We start from the raw sequence: 19,562 nt of genomic DNA, 5'->3' as shown, positions 1-19,562 counted from the left end.
GACTGCATTCCTGTACTCACTTAGCTGGCATAAATTCCCATTGAACTCAAGGGGGTTTGTTGCTCATTAGATTTTATGTGGCCTTATGGATTCAACCTTAATCTACCAGCATCAGTCTTTGATGTAATTCTAGGAATGGATTTTTCTTCCCCATGAAATTTGCCCGATGGAAACAAAAAACCAAAATCATTGATCCAAATGCCTTTCTGCTTCGGTAGTTGGTGGTGACTGGCTGCAGCAACGTATTTGTATGTGGGTTTTTTGGGTTTTGATACTGATGTGTTAAGTTACTTGCCAGGGTAGCCAATGTGGTTCCCTCCAGATGTTTAGCAGTGTGTGTGTGTGTGTGTGTGTGTGTGTGTGTGTGTGTATGTGCGCGCGCGCGCGCGCGCACACACACACACACGCTGCTGTATCATAAAAATATATCACAGCAGTTTACAACGATATAGAAATGTAAGACCAGGCAGTAAAAGCACAAAAAGTTAAAAAGAAATTACAAGCAAACATTAACAAACCATTGTAGGGGATATACTCTGGTGGAATAGAAAAGTTTTCAAGAGGCATTTAAAAGCTGGCACAGAAGGTGCCTGTTGAATTTATATTGGCAGTGTGTTGCACAGGACTGGCTGATGTCAGGGACTGGCTGGACGAAGAAGGGTGGTAGGAGGCACTAGAAGGGAAACCCCCAAGGGAAACTCCAGAGGAGGAAGGCTCAGAGCCAGGAGATTGGTGGCGGGACTCTGAGGAGAGGTCAGAGGGAGAAGAGTGGGGAGGAGGTGCCAGGTGCTGAAGGGGCAACAGGGTTTAGTGAGCAGGAAGAGTCTGTGACAGGGAGCAATTCAGACTCTGAGGCTGAAGCAGAGGAGGGGAGTCAAGAGGCTGCAGAAGAATCCAGGGAGTCTCCCTCTCCTGCTGCAACAAGCTCCTCTCCACCCTGGTCTCCAAGAACATGCAGAATTATGAGGAGAGCAGAACGGAGGCCAGAGGTGTGCAGATGCAGTTTGAGACTGGTTGGGAAACATCCAGGGGAGGAGGAACCTTAGAAAGGGTGGATGGCAGATAACCTTCAGTCCTGGCAACTGCTCCATAGGGGCAAGACCTACTGGAAAGTGTGCTTAGACCACTAGTCCGAGTTGTATGTTTGTTTCCTTGAATAGAGAGTTAAATTCACCGACAACGGAGATCTGCTTCTTTCCTTGCTGACATGTGTCTGACTCCAGCCCTGACAGCCGATGACACTAATGGCTTGGTTTCTCATTGTTGTCAAACAAACCCTCACCAATTCGGGAAGAATCAACATGGTCACAACCAAAGGAGTTTCCATGCCAAAACCAGCTTGAAACCCTGATTGAAATGAATCTAGAAAATCCGTCTCATTCAAGAGAAACTGGAACTCTCTTAGGAATGTTTGCATCCATTGTAAGATGCTTGTTTTTATATAAAAACATGGGAGAAGCAGATTATTTTAGTATTTTGGTTCCAAATAATCATTTCTGAGCCTTAGGAGTAGGAAAATATATCAAAATGAGGTCTTCTGCTTCTGGACCTCAATGTCTTCTTGGGAAAATAATTCCAAATGCCACTGTGGGAGTCTTTGCAATTAAAAGTCCTTCATGGCAGTGATTTTTTTAATGCTTCTGTGCCTTCTTGAGTTCTCTGCCGTGTTCTGATTTATAGTGGATGATGCAGTGTTTGGAGTAAACATGAAGCTGGTGCTAATGAAATTTTAATAGTTTTCTTCTATTTTCAGACTCAGATATTGGTGCAGTTGAAGTCAGTGACAGCTTACTCTAGACAACGGTCCCATTCCTTCTTGAGGATTGTCCATAAAATTTCAGATTCAGTATTTTGTCAATAACAACACTAGCAGGGCAATTCTGTGCATGTATCCTCAGAGGTAAGTCCTCTGAATTCGATGGAACTTACTCCTGGGTTACATTCCAAATCAATACTGGGCCAATACCTTTATTAGGCCAACCAAATCATCACAAAATAGTGTGCAAACTTTGAGATCTTCATAACTTTTCATTTTGTTGTTGTTGTTTAGTCGTTTAGTCGTGTCCAACTTGTCATGACCCCATGGACCAGAGCATGCCAGGCACTCCTGTCTTCCACTGCCTCCCGCAGTTTGGTCAAACTCATATTAGTTGCTTCGAGAACACTGTCCAACCATCTCATCCTCTGTTGTCCCCTTGTGCCCTCCATCTTTCTCAACACCAGGGTCTTTCCCAGGGAATCTTCTCTTCTCATGAGGTGGCCAAAGTATTGGAGCCTCAGCTTGTATGTACCTTGTATGTACGCTTCAGGTTACAGACGCTTCAGGTTACAGACTCCGCTAACCCAGAAATAGTACCTCGGGTTAAGAACTTTGCTTCAGGATAAGAACAGAAATTGCAGGGCGGCAGCGGCGGCGGGAGGCTCCATTAGCTAAAGTGGTGCTTCAGGTTAAGAACAGTTTCAGGTTAAGAACGGACCTCCGGAACGAATTAAGTACATAGCCAGAGGTACCACTGTATTTGCTCTCTGGGACAAAACATCATGGATCTGCAGTTACCCTGTCTTTTGTTAGCTCAAAATTCCCATCTCCATTTCTGTCAGCGATGACTTCAGTCTCAACCCTCCTTTACTACATCAGTTGCTTGCTTCTCTTGTTTTCAGGTTTCCATCTCCCTGCTTCTTTGAGCTCTCTGCATTTCCATTCCTCTCTCTGCCTTCCCTGCCCTTCTATCACATCAGTCAGAGGCATCATGAACACAAAATCCCTCAATGCATTGCAATATAAATTGCTGCGGCAATGGTTTCTTTCTGGCAGTGGGTTAATTGCTCTATGTTGTCTGAAAGACAAATGAAATAGATGAGTGCTTCGGTTTTGTTTTTATGGCGAGTTTACCCCTGATATCTGGAGCCAGCACTGGATTTCTTCTTCTTCTCTTCCTTCTGAGTACAAACAGCAATCAACATCAGGCCTCTAAATAATTCTAAGCTAAACACATCCTATCAGATAAATATTTATTAGAAATGCCCAATTAGGCAGAAATAATAGCTAATTTTCCTTGCTACCATTAAAAATGTTGGCCATTTTCTGCTTCAAGAAGCGGAGATGTGAGTTAGGAAACGTAAAACAAAATATTGCATCATAAAACAGGACAAGGGCAAGCACATTTCTGTTACATTTTATTTATTTATTTACTTGTTTATTAAATTTGTATACCACCCTCCATCTGAAGGTCACAGGGCAGTTCACAACATAAAAATACAAAATGAGAACACAAAATACATAATCATTATAAAAAGCAAACCAATAGCCCCCCCAAACACATTTTAAATGCCTTACAATGTTTAAATGCCTTACAATGTTTAATTACATGAATCTAATTACATGGATTGATTTTACCTAAATTATGTGTTTTGAACTCTGCCACGCCACTCCTGGCTCCTGGTTGGATACAAACGAAGGCTGGAAACATATAAATTGCCTGGGACGTATGCCTCATTCAAGTCAATGAGATACAGATAAGAGTTGTGCTGCAAGTTAGTTGAACTTCAGTCCCATTGAAATCCATTGGATAATTTATTAATGACTTAAGTCCCATTGATTTAAATAGCAACTAAGTTCAACTAATGTAGACTGGCTCCAACCATCCATACGTTGTCTATGCCCCATTGAATCCTTAGTAGAGCCAGAAAATGGTACCCCAACAAAGTAGATCTGCTAGCACAATACTTTGGGCTGCATAATGGAACTTTCCTTCCTTCTCATTTCTCTGTTCACCTCTTGAATCTGTTCCAGGGTTCCCCCAAATGCCTCAGAGAAGATTTGGGGAGAGCAAGGAGATGCATAGGAAGAGGGTAGGAAGGGAAAGTTCCATCGCACAAGTGGAAGTATTTCGTCAGATACTGCCTAATGTAATTATTCTTTCTAACTGGGTGAGAAAGCCACGGTAGTGTCCATTATATAATTTCACATAAAGCAAAGGGAATGAGTGTTTAATGTTTTAGCTGGAATGTGTCAAGCTTCCTGTTTACCGCATTGTGTGGAAACACATCCAGTTAAAGGGAATCTCAAGCTGTTGGATCCATTTACTTTGGCTGCTCAAAGCAGAGCACCCAATTTATTCCACCCAGAAGTTAAATTGCATTGCTGACATTTCCGAATGGAGATGGATGGTTTCATTTCATACTACCTCGGCATGTTTTGCTGGGTGGCGTCAGAGTTGCACTGTTTCACCAAGAGTGAAAGGAATAGGAAAATGAGACAAGAGATTTGGTGCACAACCAGCTCTGTTTGTAATGGATCATACATTCTGCATATACTTACAAATGTTATTTACAATTAAGCACTATATAAATGTTGTTAAATAAAAATTGTGAAATGGGATGACTCATTTTCTTTAATTGATTTCATACAATGCAAACCAGCTAAGCGTAGAGTCAGATCAATGCTAGCCTATTAAGCTCAACTCCTAAAAACAAATTCATTTTATTAATATAATGTAAGACTGTATTGCTTAGAAGGCAAAAGCAAATTGATGGCTGGGACCCAAAAACCCAACCCATCAGTTCCACATACGCCAAGGACTTGCTTGCATTCCTTGAGCTGAAAGTTCACACCACCACATAGCAAATTTGCTTTGAAACACGGGGGACATTGAAAAGCAGGTTGTGTTGTAGTGACATGGGGTGTGTATGTCTGATGTTCAAAGTAAGCAAGCCAAAGAAATCTTAACATGCACACTCAAGTCTTGGGGAACCAAAAGTAGCTTTTTGGATCTTGGCCCATGACTGCCCTGAATTTAGTAAATTGACTGTGGGTGAATTGCGTGAAATGGATCAGCAGGTGGCTTTGATGTCCAGATCCTACCTTTGTTCCCTACCCCACATTTTGATGGCCTTAAAAACAAACCAGCACCTGGATGAAGTAGCTTGGACTTCCAAAGGAGTGTAGCTTCTCAAGAACCAAGTGAGTTGATGTGATTTGGTCTCTTATTACAACTCTGCCGCTTCATTCATTGAGATCCAGTGTGGTGTAGTGGTTAAGAGTGGTGGACTCGTAACCTGGTGAACCGGGTTCGTATCCCCACTCCTCCACATGCAGCTGCTGGGTGACCTTGGGCTAGTCACACTTCTCTGAAGTCTCTCAGCCTCACTCACCTCACAGAGTGTTTGTTGTGGGGGAGGAAGGGAAAGGAGATTGTTAGCTGCTCTGAGACTCCTTAGGGTACTGAAAAAGCGGGATATCAAATCCAAACTACTCTTCTTCTTCTTCTTCTTCTTCTTCTTCTTCTTCTTCTTCTTCTTCTTCTTCTTCTTCTTCATTCTCTAATGTAGTCTTTGCCAACCTGGTGCTTTCTGGGTGATTTGGATTATGATTTCCGTCTTCCCCAGCAAGCATGGTAGCTGGGCCTGATGGGAGTTGTAGTCCAAAGCATTGGTCCAAAGGGCACTTGGCTGCTGAAAGATGCATGAATAGTATTAATCTCTTAATGTTGGTCCCACTGCAAGGCCAGACTGTGCATATAGCAGAAAGTTGTATCAAACCTAAACATGTTGAGCCTAGATCCAGGAACTAAGCTGTTCCTACTTACTGCATTTATTGCCTAGAAACTTGGAAGAATAATTAAAACATCCCCCCCTTTCTTCCTCTCTTTATATAAAAACTAATTCTGGTATTCCATCTTGACTGTATGGGACACTTTAAAAGCCTTTTAGCAGGAGGTGGTTGTTAAGAAAAGCAGTCAGTAAGAGGAAAAACAGATTGAGAGCTGATATTCTGAAAGATGCCGAAAGTCTGGAAGCTCAACATAAAAGCTCGAATTCCAACAGAGTCTACCAAAGATTAATAGCTGCTGCCAGAAGCAAGTTTAAACTCTGGGAAACTTCTAAAGCAGAAGCAGCTCTCATCTACTTTTCAAGCATGTTCATTACACAAGAAACAACAAAACAGATTCCTTGCAGTTTAATAGACTAGTATTCCTATTTCTTATATTGATCTGGGGTGGTGATTGGTTTTGAATCTCACTCCCCACAACTAGCCACAAATGCAATTCTCTCTATATGGTTATTTCAAATAACATTATTAACAGTTATGTTTAGAAAAGTAGGCTTATGCAATATAAAATAAAGCACTGTTCAGCATTTTTAGGCAGGGTCAGTAATTGTTTTATTTTTAAAAAATGCCTGGTCAGATGTCTGCAACCTGTAATATACCAACTCCCAGTAAAGTTTCAGGCCTTGTTGATTTAAAACACAAAGATTTTTCAATTTCATTGTTCTGTATAGGACAATGACAATAAAGATATTAGGGGAAAAAAAGATATTTGTCTTTGCAAGCTCATTTGTTGTTTAGTCGTGTCCGACTCTTCGTGACCCCATGGACCAGAGCACTCCAGGCATTTGTGTCTTCCACTGCTCCCCGCAGTTTGGTCAAACTCGTGTTGGTAGCTTCGAGAACACTGTCCAACCACCTCGTCCTCTGTCGTCCCCCTTTCCTTGTGCCCTCCATCTTTCCCAGCATCAGGGTCTTTTCCAGGGAGTCTTCTCTTCTCATGAGGTGGCTCAGCTTCAGGATCTGTCCTTCCAGTGAGCATTCAGGGCTGATTTCCTTCAGAATGGATAGGTTTGATCTTCTTGCTTTGATCTCAAGAGTCTCCTCCAGCACCATAATTCAAAAGCATTCGACGACCAGCCTTCTTTATGGTCCAGCTCTCACTTTCATATATCTATTGGGAAAACCATAACTTTAACTATATGGACCTTTGTCGGCAAGGTGATGCCTCTGCTTTTTAAGATGCTGTCTAGGTTTGTCATTGCTTTTCTCCCAAGAAGCAGGTGTCTTTTAATTTTGTGACTGCTGTCACCATCTGTGGTGATTATGGAGCCCAAGAAAGTAAAATCTCTCACTGTCTCCATTTCATCCCCTCTAGGAGGTGATGGGACCAGTGGCCATGATCTTACTGTACTCAAAACCTTCCTTTCCCCCACCACTCAGAAAACCCAGCTTTTGCTGTGGCACATTGCGTGTTTTGGTTAAAGACCCCAATGTGTTTTCCTTGTGTGTAGGCGTATGCTCATGTAGACAAAGACACATGGCAACAGGGTGTACACTTACAACAATTGAAGCTTTTATATACTAAATTAGAAGTAGCTGTCATTGTGAATAGTGTGGATGTAGCCTACACGGTGTCTTGATAAGTGGCGGAGGAATGTCTCATTTTCTACCACTTGCAGTGTAGCTTGAACTCTTTCTGAAAAACACATTAGACAAAACACTGACACACACACAACTAGAAACAATGTCTTGGATCCCTGCATTCGCAGGAGCAGAAGTCTGCTCATAAGAGACTCCCACTGGTGGAAGCAGGGAGAGGGAAAAGATGGCTTTTGTCAATTCCCTCTTCCTTCTGCACACCCTAATAGAAGAGTTTGGATTTGGATTTGAAATCCCGCTTTATCACTACCCTAAGGAATCTCAAAGCGGCTAACATTCTCCTTTCCCTTCCTCCCCCACAACAAACACTCTTTGAGGTGAGTGAGGCTGAGAGACTTCAGAGAAGTGTGACTAGCCCAAGGTCACCCAGCAGCTGTATGTGGAGGAGCAGGGAAGCGAACCCGGTTCACCAGATTACGAGTCCACCGCTCTTAACCACTATACCACACTGGCCTGGGGGTAGGAGGAGCATTGAGGTAGCTCTGGGGCTGCAGAGGGAGGTGGAATAGATTGAAATTACAGTGGTGCCTCGCAAGACGAAATTAATTCGTTCCGCAAGTTTTGTCGTCTTGCGAGTTTTTCCTCTTGCGAAGCACGTTTTCCCATAGGAATGCATTGAAAATCAATCAATGCGTTCCTAAGGAGACCGTCGGGGACAGGGGGGAAGCGCCGCGCGCCTTCCCCTCTGTCCCCGGACCTGTTTTAAAGCAAGGGGTGGAGGGGAGAAGATCGCTTCTCCCCGTTGCCGCCCCTTGCTTCAAAAGGGGTCCGGGGAGAAAGGGAAAGACGCGCGCGCCTTCCCCTCTGTCCCCTCTTTTGAAGCAAGGGGCGGAGGGGAGAAGATCACTTCTCCGCGTTGCTGCCCCTTGCTTCAAAAGGGGTCCGGGGAGAAAGGGGAAGACGCGCGCGCCTTCCGCTCTGTCCCCACTTTTGAAGCAAGGGGCGGAGGGGAGAAGATCGCTTCTCCCCGTTGCCGCCCCTTGGTTCAAAAGGAGTCCGGGGAGAAAGGGAAAGATGCGCGCGCCTTCCTCTCTGTCCCCTCTTTTGAAGCAAGGGGCGGCAACGGGGAGAAGATCGCTTCTCCGCGTTGCCGCCCCTTGCTTCAAAAGAGGTCCGGGGACAGCGGGGAAGACGCCAGCATTTTAAAAAACCTCGGGACAGCGGGGACTTCTCTGCTGTCCGGGGCGATTTTAAAATGCTGGCGCTTCCCCGCTGTCCTGGAGATTTCCCTATGGGCTTTCGTCTTGCGAAGGAAGCCCATAGGGAAATTTGTTTTGCGAAGCGTCTCCAAAACGGAAAACCCTTTCGTCTAGCGGGTTTTCCGTCTTGCGAGGCGTTCATCTTGCGGGGCACCACTGTACCTTCTTTCAACCAGCAGGAGTCCTTTAATAAGAAAATGACACAAGTGGAACAGCTTTGCCGTCCCAATTGGATTTAACTACTGTCACCACCCTGGCTACCATTAAACTTTTTAAAAGCCCCTATCTGGAGACCACCTTCTGAGTCCCTTCTCCCAATGCCACATCCCTTCAGAGACAAGGTAGACATCAACAAGGGGGAACTTTTTTTGGCATCCACATACAGTGGTACCTTGGGTTAAGAACTTAATTCGTTCCGGAGGTCCGTTCTTAACCTGAAACTGTTCTTAACCTGAAGCACCACTTTAGCTAATGGGGCCTCCTGCTGCCACCACATTGCTCTGTTCTCATCCTGAAGCAAAGTTCTTAACCCAAGGTACTATTTCTGGGTTAGTGGAGTCTGTAACCTGAAGCGTCTGTAACCCAAGGTACCACTGTACTGTATTTTGGAGTTTTTTAAAAAATCATTTTATGCAGTTGTTCACTTTATTTGAACTGTACTTTTAGAATTGTGATCTTAAAACATAAAACATATAAATATAAATATTTTACATTAAATCATTACATCAATAACCAGCACCTAAGAGATCTGAACAAGACCCTCCCACCATCATATCTTGTTACATCTTTGTGGCTTGCTATACGATGAGCATTTTATGGAATAAATGTCTATCTGTTCCCTAAATTCTGGTGTACAAGTTTCCAGCTTCATTCAAAGACAGCCCTTCTGCTGCTGGGAGATCACTAATGGAATAACTGATTTAGAATTACTTTGGATGCATGCTGTAGTCTGGTCAGGAGGGCTCTGTCTACTCCCCCTTCAAGATTGCACACCTTGCTATGTTTCCCATGTTTTTTCAGCTCTTAGTATGGATGATGCTTAAATAAGGTCATACCCAGACTCTTTGAGCATACTTCTGCCTCTCTAACAACCATATTTGGACTGGGTGGTGATTCCTTAGGTATGCCAAAGAATTTCTTCCCCCTATACGCCAAATTCCTTTACTTATTCTAAAACTGGTTTTGTGGAGACCCTCCTTCTTTAGAAAAGCAAAACTGTACATAATTCTTTGCTTCTTTGGCGATACCTTTTTCCTGCATGACAGCCTGTCTTTAGCAATATGGTGAACAATTACATTTCCAATCTCTTCATTAATTCCGTATATTTATTAGATACTCAGACCTTAAATCTGGATTGATAACTACAGGAAGATGGTGTCAGTTCTTGTTAGCAGCAGAGATGAGTTCCCTCTTTCGTTTTTCTGTCCTTAGAGAAGAGCGAAATAATGCTGTTTGGACACTTTTAATGGCGCCGTGGAAGGCCTCATGTCTGAAGAAAGACGTGTGCCCTGGCATTATTGAGCCTTATAGGAGATAAGAAGCAGGAAGAAAAGTGGTGACATTTTGGAAGGGAACTGCACCTGTCTTTCTTTCCATTTCCCCACCCTGCTTGCCTTTCCCCAGCAATACTGTATTTGTTGTCTGTTTCTCCCTATGCCACTTCCCTGCAAAACTGTGCCCAGAGTGGCTTACAGCCTATCAAATTAGCAATAGCAATAAGAAAGTATTAGACGCGTCACATCCCAGATGATGCACCTGTCTGGATAACTGGATAATGCTCAATCTGCAAACATCCTGGGACTCCACCCTGTCACTCAGCTGGAGTAATGCAAACACTCCCATCCTGGCTCGCAACTGGAAGGGCTTTCTTTATAGCCACTATTAGGGTGAGGCGATTGAAAAATCTAACATGTGCAAGGGATTTGTGGGTTTTGAGTGCAATAGAGAGCTTCTTGTGAAAGCAAGCTGCTCACTTGGAGCTGTCTGTGGTCCTGTAACTTCTGACCTGCCTGACCACCTTGAAGCCCAGTGGGATTTGGCATCAGACCTGAACACGATGGATGTCTTTCCTTCAAATATTCTGCTTCCGGCATCGGCCAAAAGCGATTAAATTTGAGGATCGTTACAGAACACGGCAGGAAAGTGATGAAATGACTCTCCCCTTTCCTAGCTTAATTTTTTTTTAAAAAAAATAATAATAATTGCCAAGCAGAAAGTGTTGACCTCCAAGACAAATACATGCACAGGTGTTAAGTCTTGTATGCAGTCATCCACATGGCATCAAAACAAACTTGGAAAATCTTTTACATTGTAGAATAAGATCACATCTACAGTGTATATTTATGAATCAAATCAATAATAATATTTTGTTGTCCTCGCTTCAACTATTTACTTGTGTTTTTACTTTCGTCTTGAGACTAAAAGTAAAAACCCAAGTAGCCCTGAGATCTTGTGAAGAAAGGCGGTATATAAATCTAATTAATAATAATAATAATATACTTCATTCTGAAGCATTAAGAATATTTTCCATAGTGACTGCTGTAACTCAGTATGCTACTTTGATTGTGGTGTGTTGCTGTAACATAGAGTGAAAAATAGAATATTAAAATGATATTTATTATTAATGACAGCTATTATTTATTAAAGCTATATGTTGCCTCACACTTCCTTTAGGCATCTATATTGAGGATTTGACAGCATGCAGATTTATTTAAATTTAAACCATTAATAGGCGGATGATTAATCTTTCCCAATTTTGTAATTGCTTGACAACCCTAATTAAACCCTTGATACTGCAAGACTGAGATGTCTGAAATATGGGAATAGATTTGGACTTGTAACATATTTATTTCACAGGAAATCTAACTGAAATTATCAAATGACTTGACTCTTTATCAGTAAAATTTATTTCCGCTTTTAAAATATCAAACCCTTGTTTATGTTCCTGAGGATGTGGAACTTTGAGAAAAATACTCGGTTTCGTTTTTATGGGCAAATCTTAGAAGAAACCATTTTATGGCTCGTAAATAAACGTGAGCATGGGATCACTGGACTGTGCCAGAAAGAGAAAAAGCTCTGCATAACTGCAGTGTAGTGGAGCATCGCAGACTCCAAAGCTGGTTTTATTTGATATTATTTCAGGGTTCTTAGCTGTTGCTGCTTTTTCTACTGGTTCAGCGACCTTAATTTTGTTGTTTTGCTGCTTTTTTGGAGTTGCTTTTTGGTGTTTCTGTGTTGAAATCCTTGGATGCTGAATGGGCATTCCTGTTCAAGAATGAAAATAAATCGAATGCAGTGCCCCCTATCATTTGGTTGGGGTCCTTTTATTCTCCAGTCATCACCAATCTATACACCCCAGGTTTGTCTCTTATTTCCTTAGGAGATTTGGACAACAGATAGTGAATTCTATCAGATTTTATCCAGGGTGTGCATATGTGTGTGTGTGTGTGTGTGTGTGTGTGTGTGTGCATGTGTGTGTGCGTGCGTGCGTGCGTGTATTTGGTGGTGGTGGGAGTTGGTGTCTTTATTGTTGAAAAGCCTTTGCAATCTCTCTGAAGGTCTTTCAGGGTTTTTCTTTAAAAGCAAGCAGCATTGTTCGGTTTAATGGTTTTCCTTCTACCGAGGATTTTCTGCAGAGTGCTTTGGCAGGAGAGTGTTTTGAAAGGCTGTCTTGCAAGTATACTTTACGCTGCTTACATTGCGGTATTAGAAAGATTCGGGGAGTGATAGTAGGTGAAGTAGCACCCTTAGCGACCCAAGTGTGCTGAGGCATGATAGAAATCGATGGTTCTCACCATGTGAAAAGAGGCCTCTCATGCAAACAGATGTTAAGATAAGCACATGTGTCCTTCTCAGTCCTGGGGGAAGCATAAGGGCACCCTTGGGGAGTTGGTGGAGACCCAGTGGGGCCAACCACTGGTGCCTGTCATGGGGACCCCCAAATCAATGGACAATATCGCAGAATACAGCTAGAGAGGACCCAGCAAAGGGCACATTGCTACATGCCCCGTGCCCAGTCAGAATCTGGTCCTGCTTCTTAGCCTGCCAGGGTCATTTTGGCACAGTATGACGCCCTCCTTTGGTAATCCTCACAGAACTCCAGCCCAATGGTTGCCATTAATTTGATTTTGAATTGATTTTGAATTGATTTTAGAATGCTGTGTTACTTTTATTTTTGTTAGCCGCTCTGAGGCCGGCTTCGGCTGGGGAGGGCGGGATATAAATAAAATATTATTATTATTATTATTATTATTATTATTATTATTATTATTATTATTATCATTATTATATTGAGAGCATCAAAAGCAAGTGTTACTCAGGTGATCCACAGAATTGATGACTACTTCTTCTTCTTCTTCTTCTTCTTCTTCTTCTTCTTCTTCTTCTTCTTCGCTTCCTCTTTTCTGCTGGGTTATTGGGAAGGAGGAAGTTTTATGATTTCATGCATCTAATTTTAGTTCCCATTTTATAAACTGTGCTGCTTTGAAGTCTTAAGTCTATATCCAAAGATAGCAGGGCTAAGGCAGAATTTGGAGAAAGGGCTTGACCTGTAACTGCAGATTATAATGGAGAATACATGATTCTCCAAAAGTTTTTAACGTTCCCACCAAACATGAATAATTGAACCAATGAATCCAAGAACTGTTATTTTTTTTATAAAAAAACAACAACAGCATTTTTCTTGGTTTATAAATAAATACAAATACAATAACCATTAAGCACTTACGCAGCAGTACAGCCAATGGTCTTGGATTGAATTCTCTGCTAGTGGGTTTTGTAAGGAGCCGCTCTGGAATCTGCTTCCTGCCACTTGTTGGTAAACGTTTTAACTGCGTGTTTTCATCTGATGCAGAGAGGTCTTGCTCAGTTTGAAAACTGGTTGATGGCTGAGGTCAACTATGCCTCTGCAACTAGAAAAGTCCTAAGCCTAAAAAAGAAAAACAGAATAATAATATGAAGCGTTTAATAGGTATTATCAGCTGGGCATGGAACTAAGTTTTGGAACGATTTCCTGTGAGTGCCCAGTGGGGGTGGTTCATAGCGCAGACGAAAGTCTCAGAAGCCTCTCATAGGTGACCTGGCTTGGTTGTTGTCATCGGCTAGACCCAACCTCTAGCTGTGGTTCTCCTTCTTTCCCATTTTATGAACCGTCATGCTTTTATTAGCCTTACATAAGCTACTCTGGGGAGCTTTTTTTTTTGGCTGAGGAGAAGGATGAAAAAAGCTTCACATAAACAAATCTTAACATTATCTCAACATTTGACCCAACACAGGCGAATCATTGAGGGTAAAGTGAAACAGCATAATTTAGATGTTGCATGGATTCCAGTTATATCAATAAATGTCATGGTTCCACTGGACCACCAGCATATCAAACAGCACTCCAGTAATGAGGATAACAACAATATTGTACAACTCTTTTTATGTTTATTGACAAGTTATTTCATTCAGCAGACATGTTGCTCTTTTCATACATTTTGTTGTTGTGGTGGTTTTATATGTACATTTGTTTTTTTTGGAATCTTCTAATGTACTTCTACCAAATACAACAACAATAACAACAAAATTCTCTTTAAAAAACAAAAGCCAATTTCAGTTATTGTTTCAGATGATCAGGTTGCTATGAGTTTTGCCAGATGCAATGCAAAGGATACATTTGATTTGCTTGTAATTTGTGATGACTTATGCAAACGAGAGAGAAGGGGAGCAAGTGAAGCTATATGGATTTGGTCTTAATTCAGATTGGGGATGAGGACGGAAGAGCAGGTGTGAGTTGAGATTAGCTATTGTTATGCTGCTGGGATAAAGGTAAGGCCAGTGGAAATGTTTCTGACAAATTGTAGCTTACCGTGGTGCAAGTAACTTTTCAAATGCCATCGGCCCTGCTCTTCCACATTGGAATTTCCTTCCTTAAACGTTTCTGAGGATCTGGAAGTGAAAGTGCCGCTGGTGCTGAGAGAGGTTCTTTGAGAATAAACAGAGAATAAGCAGAGAGTGAGAAGACAGCTGATTTTCTTACAAATTCCCTGCTTTCTCTGAGCTGGATGAAATCATGAGGTGGGTGGGGTGATGTTGGCCCGTGTCTACTCAAAAAGCAGGGTGTACCCATTTCTTCTATCATTTGGAGAGCAGGTTGTTTAAATTATAGTTCCCAAAATGCATATGATTAACCTACACTGCAGTAGTGAGATGTTGAAGCTTCTTCATGAGGTTAACTGCAGCAGCAAACGTGTTGGAGCTGTTGTAATCCAGTGGTATACAGGGAATCACTTGCTGCACAGTTATAGTTTGTGCATTGGCACCCAAACAAAGCGATAAGCAACCCAACAAAACAATACAATATGGGTGTTATGTAATGATCAATCTGCTGGTTGCTGGGACCTATCCTCTGCAACCAGAACAGCTCTGTAACATTGGCACTTAAGTTGGGAAGGTTAGCGTAGAGATAGTGACTTGTTGCACAAGGGGGAAGCAGGGAAGGAGAAGGGCCCGTAGCTTAGAGGTAGAGCATCTGCTTTGCATGCAGAAGGTCCCAGTTTCAATCCCTGTCATCTCCAGGCAGGACTGGGAGGTTCTGTCCGGAACCCTATCACTACACTGCCAATCAGTGTAGATAATACTGAGCCCAATGGTCTGATTGACTATAAGGCGGCTTTCTATGAGTTCCTATGAATGCGCCATGCCACTTAGCTGTCCATTGTACCCATTTTTTGCTATTTTATTATAGTTGTTAGCCACATTGGGTGCTGCTTTCACCTGTTCTTTCCATAAAAGGTAAAGGTAAAGGTACCCCTGCCCATACGGGCCAGTCTTGACAGACTCTGGGGTTGTGCGCCCATCTCACTCAAGAGGCCGGGGGCCAGCGCTGTCCGGAGACACTTCCAGGTCACGTGGCCAGCGTGACAAAGCTGCATCTGGCGAGCCAGAGCCGCACACGGAAACGCCGTTTACCTTCCCGCCAGTAAGCGGTCCCTATTTATCTACTTGCACCCGGGGGTGCTTTCGAACTGCTAGGCTGGCAGGCGCTGGGACCGAGCAACGGGAGCGCACCCCGCCGTGGGGATTCGAACCACCGACCTTTCGATCGGCAAGCCCTAGGCGCTGAGGCTTTTACCCACAGCGCCACCCGCGTCCCGTTCTTTCCATAGTTTGTTTTTAATGTTAAGTTAGTTTGGTTCTGTCGGTCTATAACTGGAGGTAAGGCTCAAAGCAGGGGTGGGGAAGCCACAGACGGCAAGCCTGCTCATTTGGCTTGTGAAGCCATTTTCATAACTTCCACCATTCCTCTGATGAAAATCAGGGCACGTGTGTTTTGGAGCCACGCTCCTGTTGAAGCCAGCTGACTCACACGAAAGCACAGCACCACTCTAAGTGCCAGCTGCAAGTGTTGGCTTATCTTCTTCCCCGAGCACAGTGTTAGTGGCGCTGGAGGGGGGAAACGGGACATTCTGGTATCAAATCAGAAGCCAGGACAGCTTCTGTAATTCCAGGATTGTCCTGGAAAAATTGGTACACTTGAAGGCTCTGCATTTTGTCCAAGCTGCACCCACCTACTCCACACCTGGTAAAACTGGGGCTTGGATGAAAGGGTCTTTGCAGAAACCACTGACCAGGTTATTAGTAGTGGCTGTAAAGCCCCTTGCACACAGATTGTGAAGCATTGACAGTCAGCTGATAATTGGTGCTTGGGAAGCATTGTGCAAAGGGGCTTTGCTGATTTCAACCTGCACAGGCAAAAATAGGTCACTTGGCATCACTTGGGTTGTCCCCATCTGTCTATCAAATTCAGCCCATGGATGTGAGTGGAGATAAGAATTCCTCAACCTTGGCTCAAAGAATCTTCCCTTAAACAGTTCTAAGAAATGCGTTAAAAAGAAAGCAAAGCAAAGCAAAGCAAAGCAAAGCTGAAGACTTAATTATTTCTCTCTTTCCCTACAGTAGAGGCGCTGAGAACAGACATGCCCTCCGACAGCAGACTATTGTCCGAGAGAAAGGCAGGAGGCTTGCCAATCGTGGACCGGCATATATGTTTAATGACCACTCAACCAGCCTTTCTATTGAAGAGGAGCGTTTTTTGGAAGCGGCAGAATATGGCAACATTCCTGTGGTCCGCAAGATGCTGGAGGAATGTACCTCGCTCAACGTGAACTGCGTGGACTACATGGGGCAGAATGCTCTGCAGCTTGCCGTCGCGAACGAGCACCTGGAAATCACTGAGCTCTTGCTTAATAAGGAGAACCTGTCACGGGTTGGGGACGCCCTGCTCTTGGCCATTAGCAAAGGTTATGTCCGGATAGTAGAAGCCATCTTGGGTCACCCTGCGTTCGCCGAAGGCAAGAGGCTGGCCACAAGCCCCAGCCAATCGGAGGTGCAGCACGATGACTTTTATGCCTACGACGAGGACGGCACCCGCTTCTCTCACGATGTGACCCCCATCATCCTAGCTGCTCACTGCCACGAGTACGAAATCGTGCACACCTTGCTGAGGAAAGGCGCTCGCATCGAGAGGCCTCACGACTACTTCTGCAAATGCAGCGAATGCAGCGAGAAGCAAAAGCACGATTCCTTCAGCCATTCCAGGTCCAGGATCAATGCCTACAAAGGTTTGGCCAGCCCTGCTTACCTTTCCTTGTCTAGCGAGGACCCCGTAATGATTGCCTTAGAACTAAGTAATGAGCTGGCTGTGCTTGCTAACATTGAAAAAGAATTCAAGGTAAGTTGTTTTGGGCTTTTTTCTCTCCTGGGGTTAGGGGTTAGTTTTATAACAGAAGGCCGCTGCTGGATCAAGCCAAAGAGCCATCTACTTTAGCCTCCTGTTTCCATTGGTTAACGTAAAAACATAAGAAGATCCTGATGGTTCTGGGCAATGCCACATCTGGTCCACCACTGTGGGGAACCTGCAAGTAGGACCCAAACACAAGAACACTCTTCCCTTCTGCCATGATTTTTTTTTTTTTGAGGGGGTATGTGGCTGCTGCCGTCTCTGCTGCCACTCCCACCCCCCAGAGGCGTTCTGGTGCCACCTGCCAAAACTGGTCTATTACAAAGTGGGGTGGCTAGAGCTTCTTTTTCCCTCCTTTCAATGACACACGGGCCACTCTAGCCATGTGACTTTGTGGTAGAGAAGGACTGCTTTGCTCTTTCCGCTATAGCCTAATCCTTCAAATGTCTCCAGGAAGTCCACAGATAGGGAATGAAGTTTTGTCTCCCCAGTGTCCGGCATTCTGAGGTATACTGCCCCCCAGAGTATGGGGGGGATCAATTTAGTTATGAAAATGTGGAGCTGTCATTGTTTGGCCACAGGGTAAGAAGCCAGTAATCAGTAAGATGTTACTGATTACTCAGCCTACAGTGGAAATTATATATATTGTCATGCCAGTTTAAGGGGAATCTAATGAACCAGCTTTAGATCGCTTTCACATTGCCAAAGATGAGGACAAAAGAGGGTGCCAGTTTGCACAAAACATGTGCATGCTAATTTGCATGTACAAGTGCAAATTTATAAATAATTACTTTGATTTTAACCATGCATCTCACCATAGTGGGGGAGACTGCGGCCTGGTGACCTGTGTGACCGCTTGGTTTGCCGCTGTGCAGGTGATCACTGCTGATTGGGAAAATACAAGCCCCACCTCCCGCTCCTCCTCCTAAAATGGACTTGGAGCAGACAGGACTTGTGCCAGTCACCTTTGAATAAAGCTAGATGGGTCACTAGTTAATGTTATGCTTGTTGCTTATTAAAAAAAATGGCCGATTTCTGTGGCTTCTTTTCCTTCACAGAATGATTACAAAAAATTGTCTATGCAGTGCAAAGACTTTGTGGTTGGACTTCTTGATTTATGCAGAAACACAGAAGAAGTAGAAGCTATTCTAAATGGAGATGTTGAGCTGCACCACGGAGAGCACGGACGCCCTAGCCTTAGCCGCCTAAAACTTGCCATAAAGTATGAAGTCAAAAAGGTAAGCTCTGGTTTAAGTAGCTGATTGGGTCGGAGATGTTTCCATTAATTTCCTTCCCATTTATCTTCCTATCCAAGTACTGGTGATATTGAGCATCAAATAACACACAGAGTTCCATGAACATTTGTCCTTGTCCCAATGAATCAGCATGTGAAGATAAACCTTCCTGAACTTTCTGGATAATTTGGAAGTGCTTTTGGCATTCAATTTAGCATTTATATATCCTGCAGTACATAAGCGGAAACCTGCAGGACATACAGCCCACATGCAGTACATGTTTCAGGGCTATAGCTAAGTGGTAGAGCACATGTTTTACACCCAGCAAATCCCAGGTTCAATCCCTGATATCTCCAGGTAGGACTGGGAAAGATCCCTTTCTGAAACCTTGGAGAGCCACTTCCAGTCCGACGGAGCAGTGTTGAGCCTTGGTGCAAGGCAAATATCAATAATTGGAACTAGTCCTAAATGCTAACAGACTGCCACTGAAGTTCTTTCAAAATTGGCATGTTCTGCATAAACTTGGGCTGCACCAGTCAAAATTATAATATAGCCCAATTGCATTACAGTCCCTTCCCCCCAAAAAACCCCAATTTCAATGAAATGGAAGCCTTTGAAGGTTTGGAGAGGTCCATGTGAGTATCAACTACATGGGTGGGGGACACCCAGCTTTGGAGAAAGTTGTTCTATAGCTTCCACGAGGTGCCTGCTGTGCAGATTTTATTTAAATGTAGCTAAAGTGCACCTCACATTTTCAGAGGCACAAGGCCTCTCCTACAAAATGCTGTGATCCAATAAAAGGGGATGGATGCTACCACCGTGCCTAGATTGAAAAATTTCCCATAGGCATCTTTCAAGCCATGTCTGAACACAATTTACACCATCTGCTTGACCCAACCTGGCAGTTTTTATTTGTAGTAAGAATCTTCTGGGGAAACCTGGAGGGAAAAAACATTTTAAAGGATGAAACTGCAGAAAACATAAAACCCAGTGTGTTGTCTTGACAAGGAAACTTCCTGCCTTATATAGGCATGTATTGCACACAGAAGCTTCTTTCATCCACACTGCTGCTCTTTTCTTTGTGATAATCACATGAAGATTACCTGCATTGTTTCTGTTTTAATACCTTCGCTAGCGGCTAATTATGAAATGAGTGCTGGTAATGTTCTCTTGTACTCCTTTCCTTTGTCGTTTAG

The 19,562-nt window shown here is 43.5% G+C and overlaps 1 protein-coding gene across 1 annotated transcript in view; it reads left to right on the top strand.

Annotated features, from left to right (window-relative positions):
* Positions 1 to 19,562, top strand: part of TRPC6 (transient receptor potential cation channel subfamily C member 6) — a 72,385-nt gene that overhangs the window by 27,382 nt on the left and 25,441 nt on the right. The window contains exons 2-3 of the mRNA XM_028726133.2: positions 16,348 to 17,122; positions 18,190 to 18,369. Of these exons, the coding sequence (XP_028581966.2) occupies positions 16,348 to 17,122; positions 18,190 to 18,369 (955 nt within the window). The remainder of the gene's footprint in view (positions 1 to 16,347; positions 17,123 to 18,189; positions 18,370 to 19,562) is intronic.

Source organism: Podarcis muralis, chromosome 4 (genome assembly GCF_964188315.1).
Source record: "Podarcis muralis chromosome 4, rPodMur119.hap1.1, whole genome shotgun sequence".
In the NCBI taxonomy this organism is placed as follows: Eukaryota; Metazoa; Chordata; class Lepidosauria; order Squamata; family Lacertidae; genus Podarcis; species Podarcis muralis.
The sequence above is the reverse complement of the archived record's forward strand: the minus strand, read 5'-3'. Positions and strand labels throughout refer to the sequence as shown.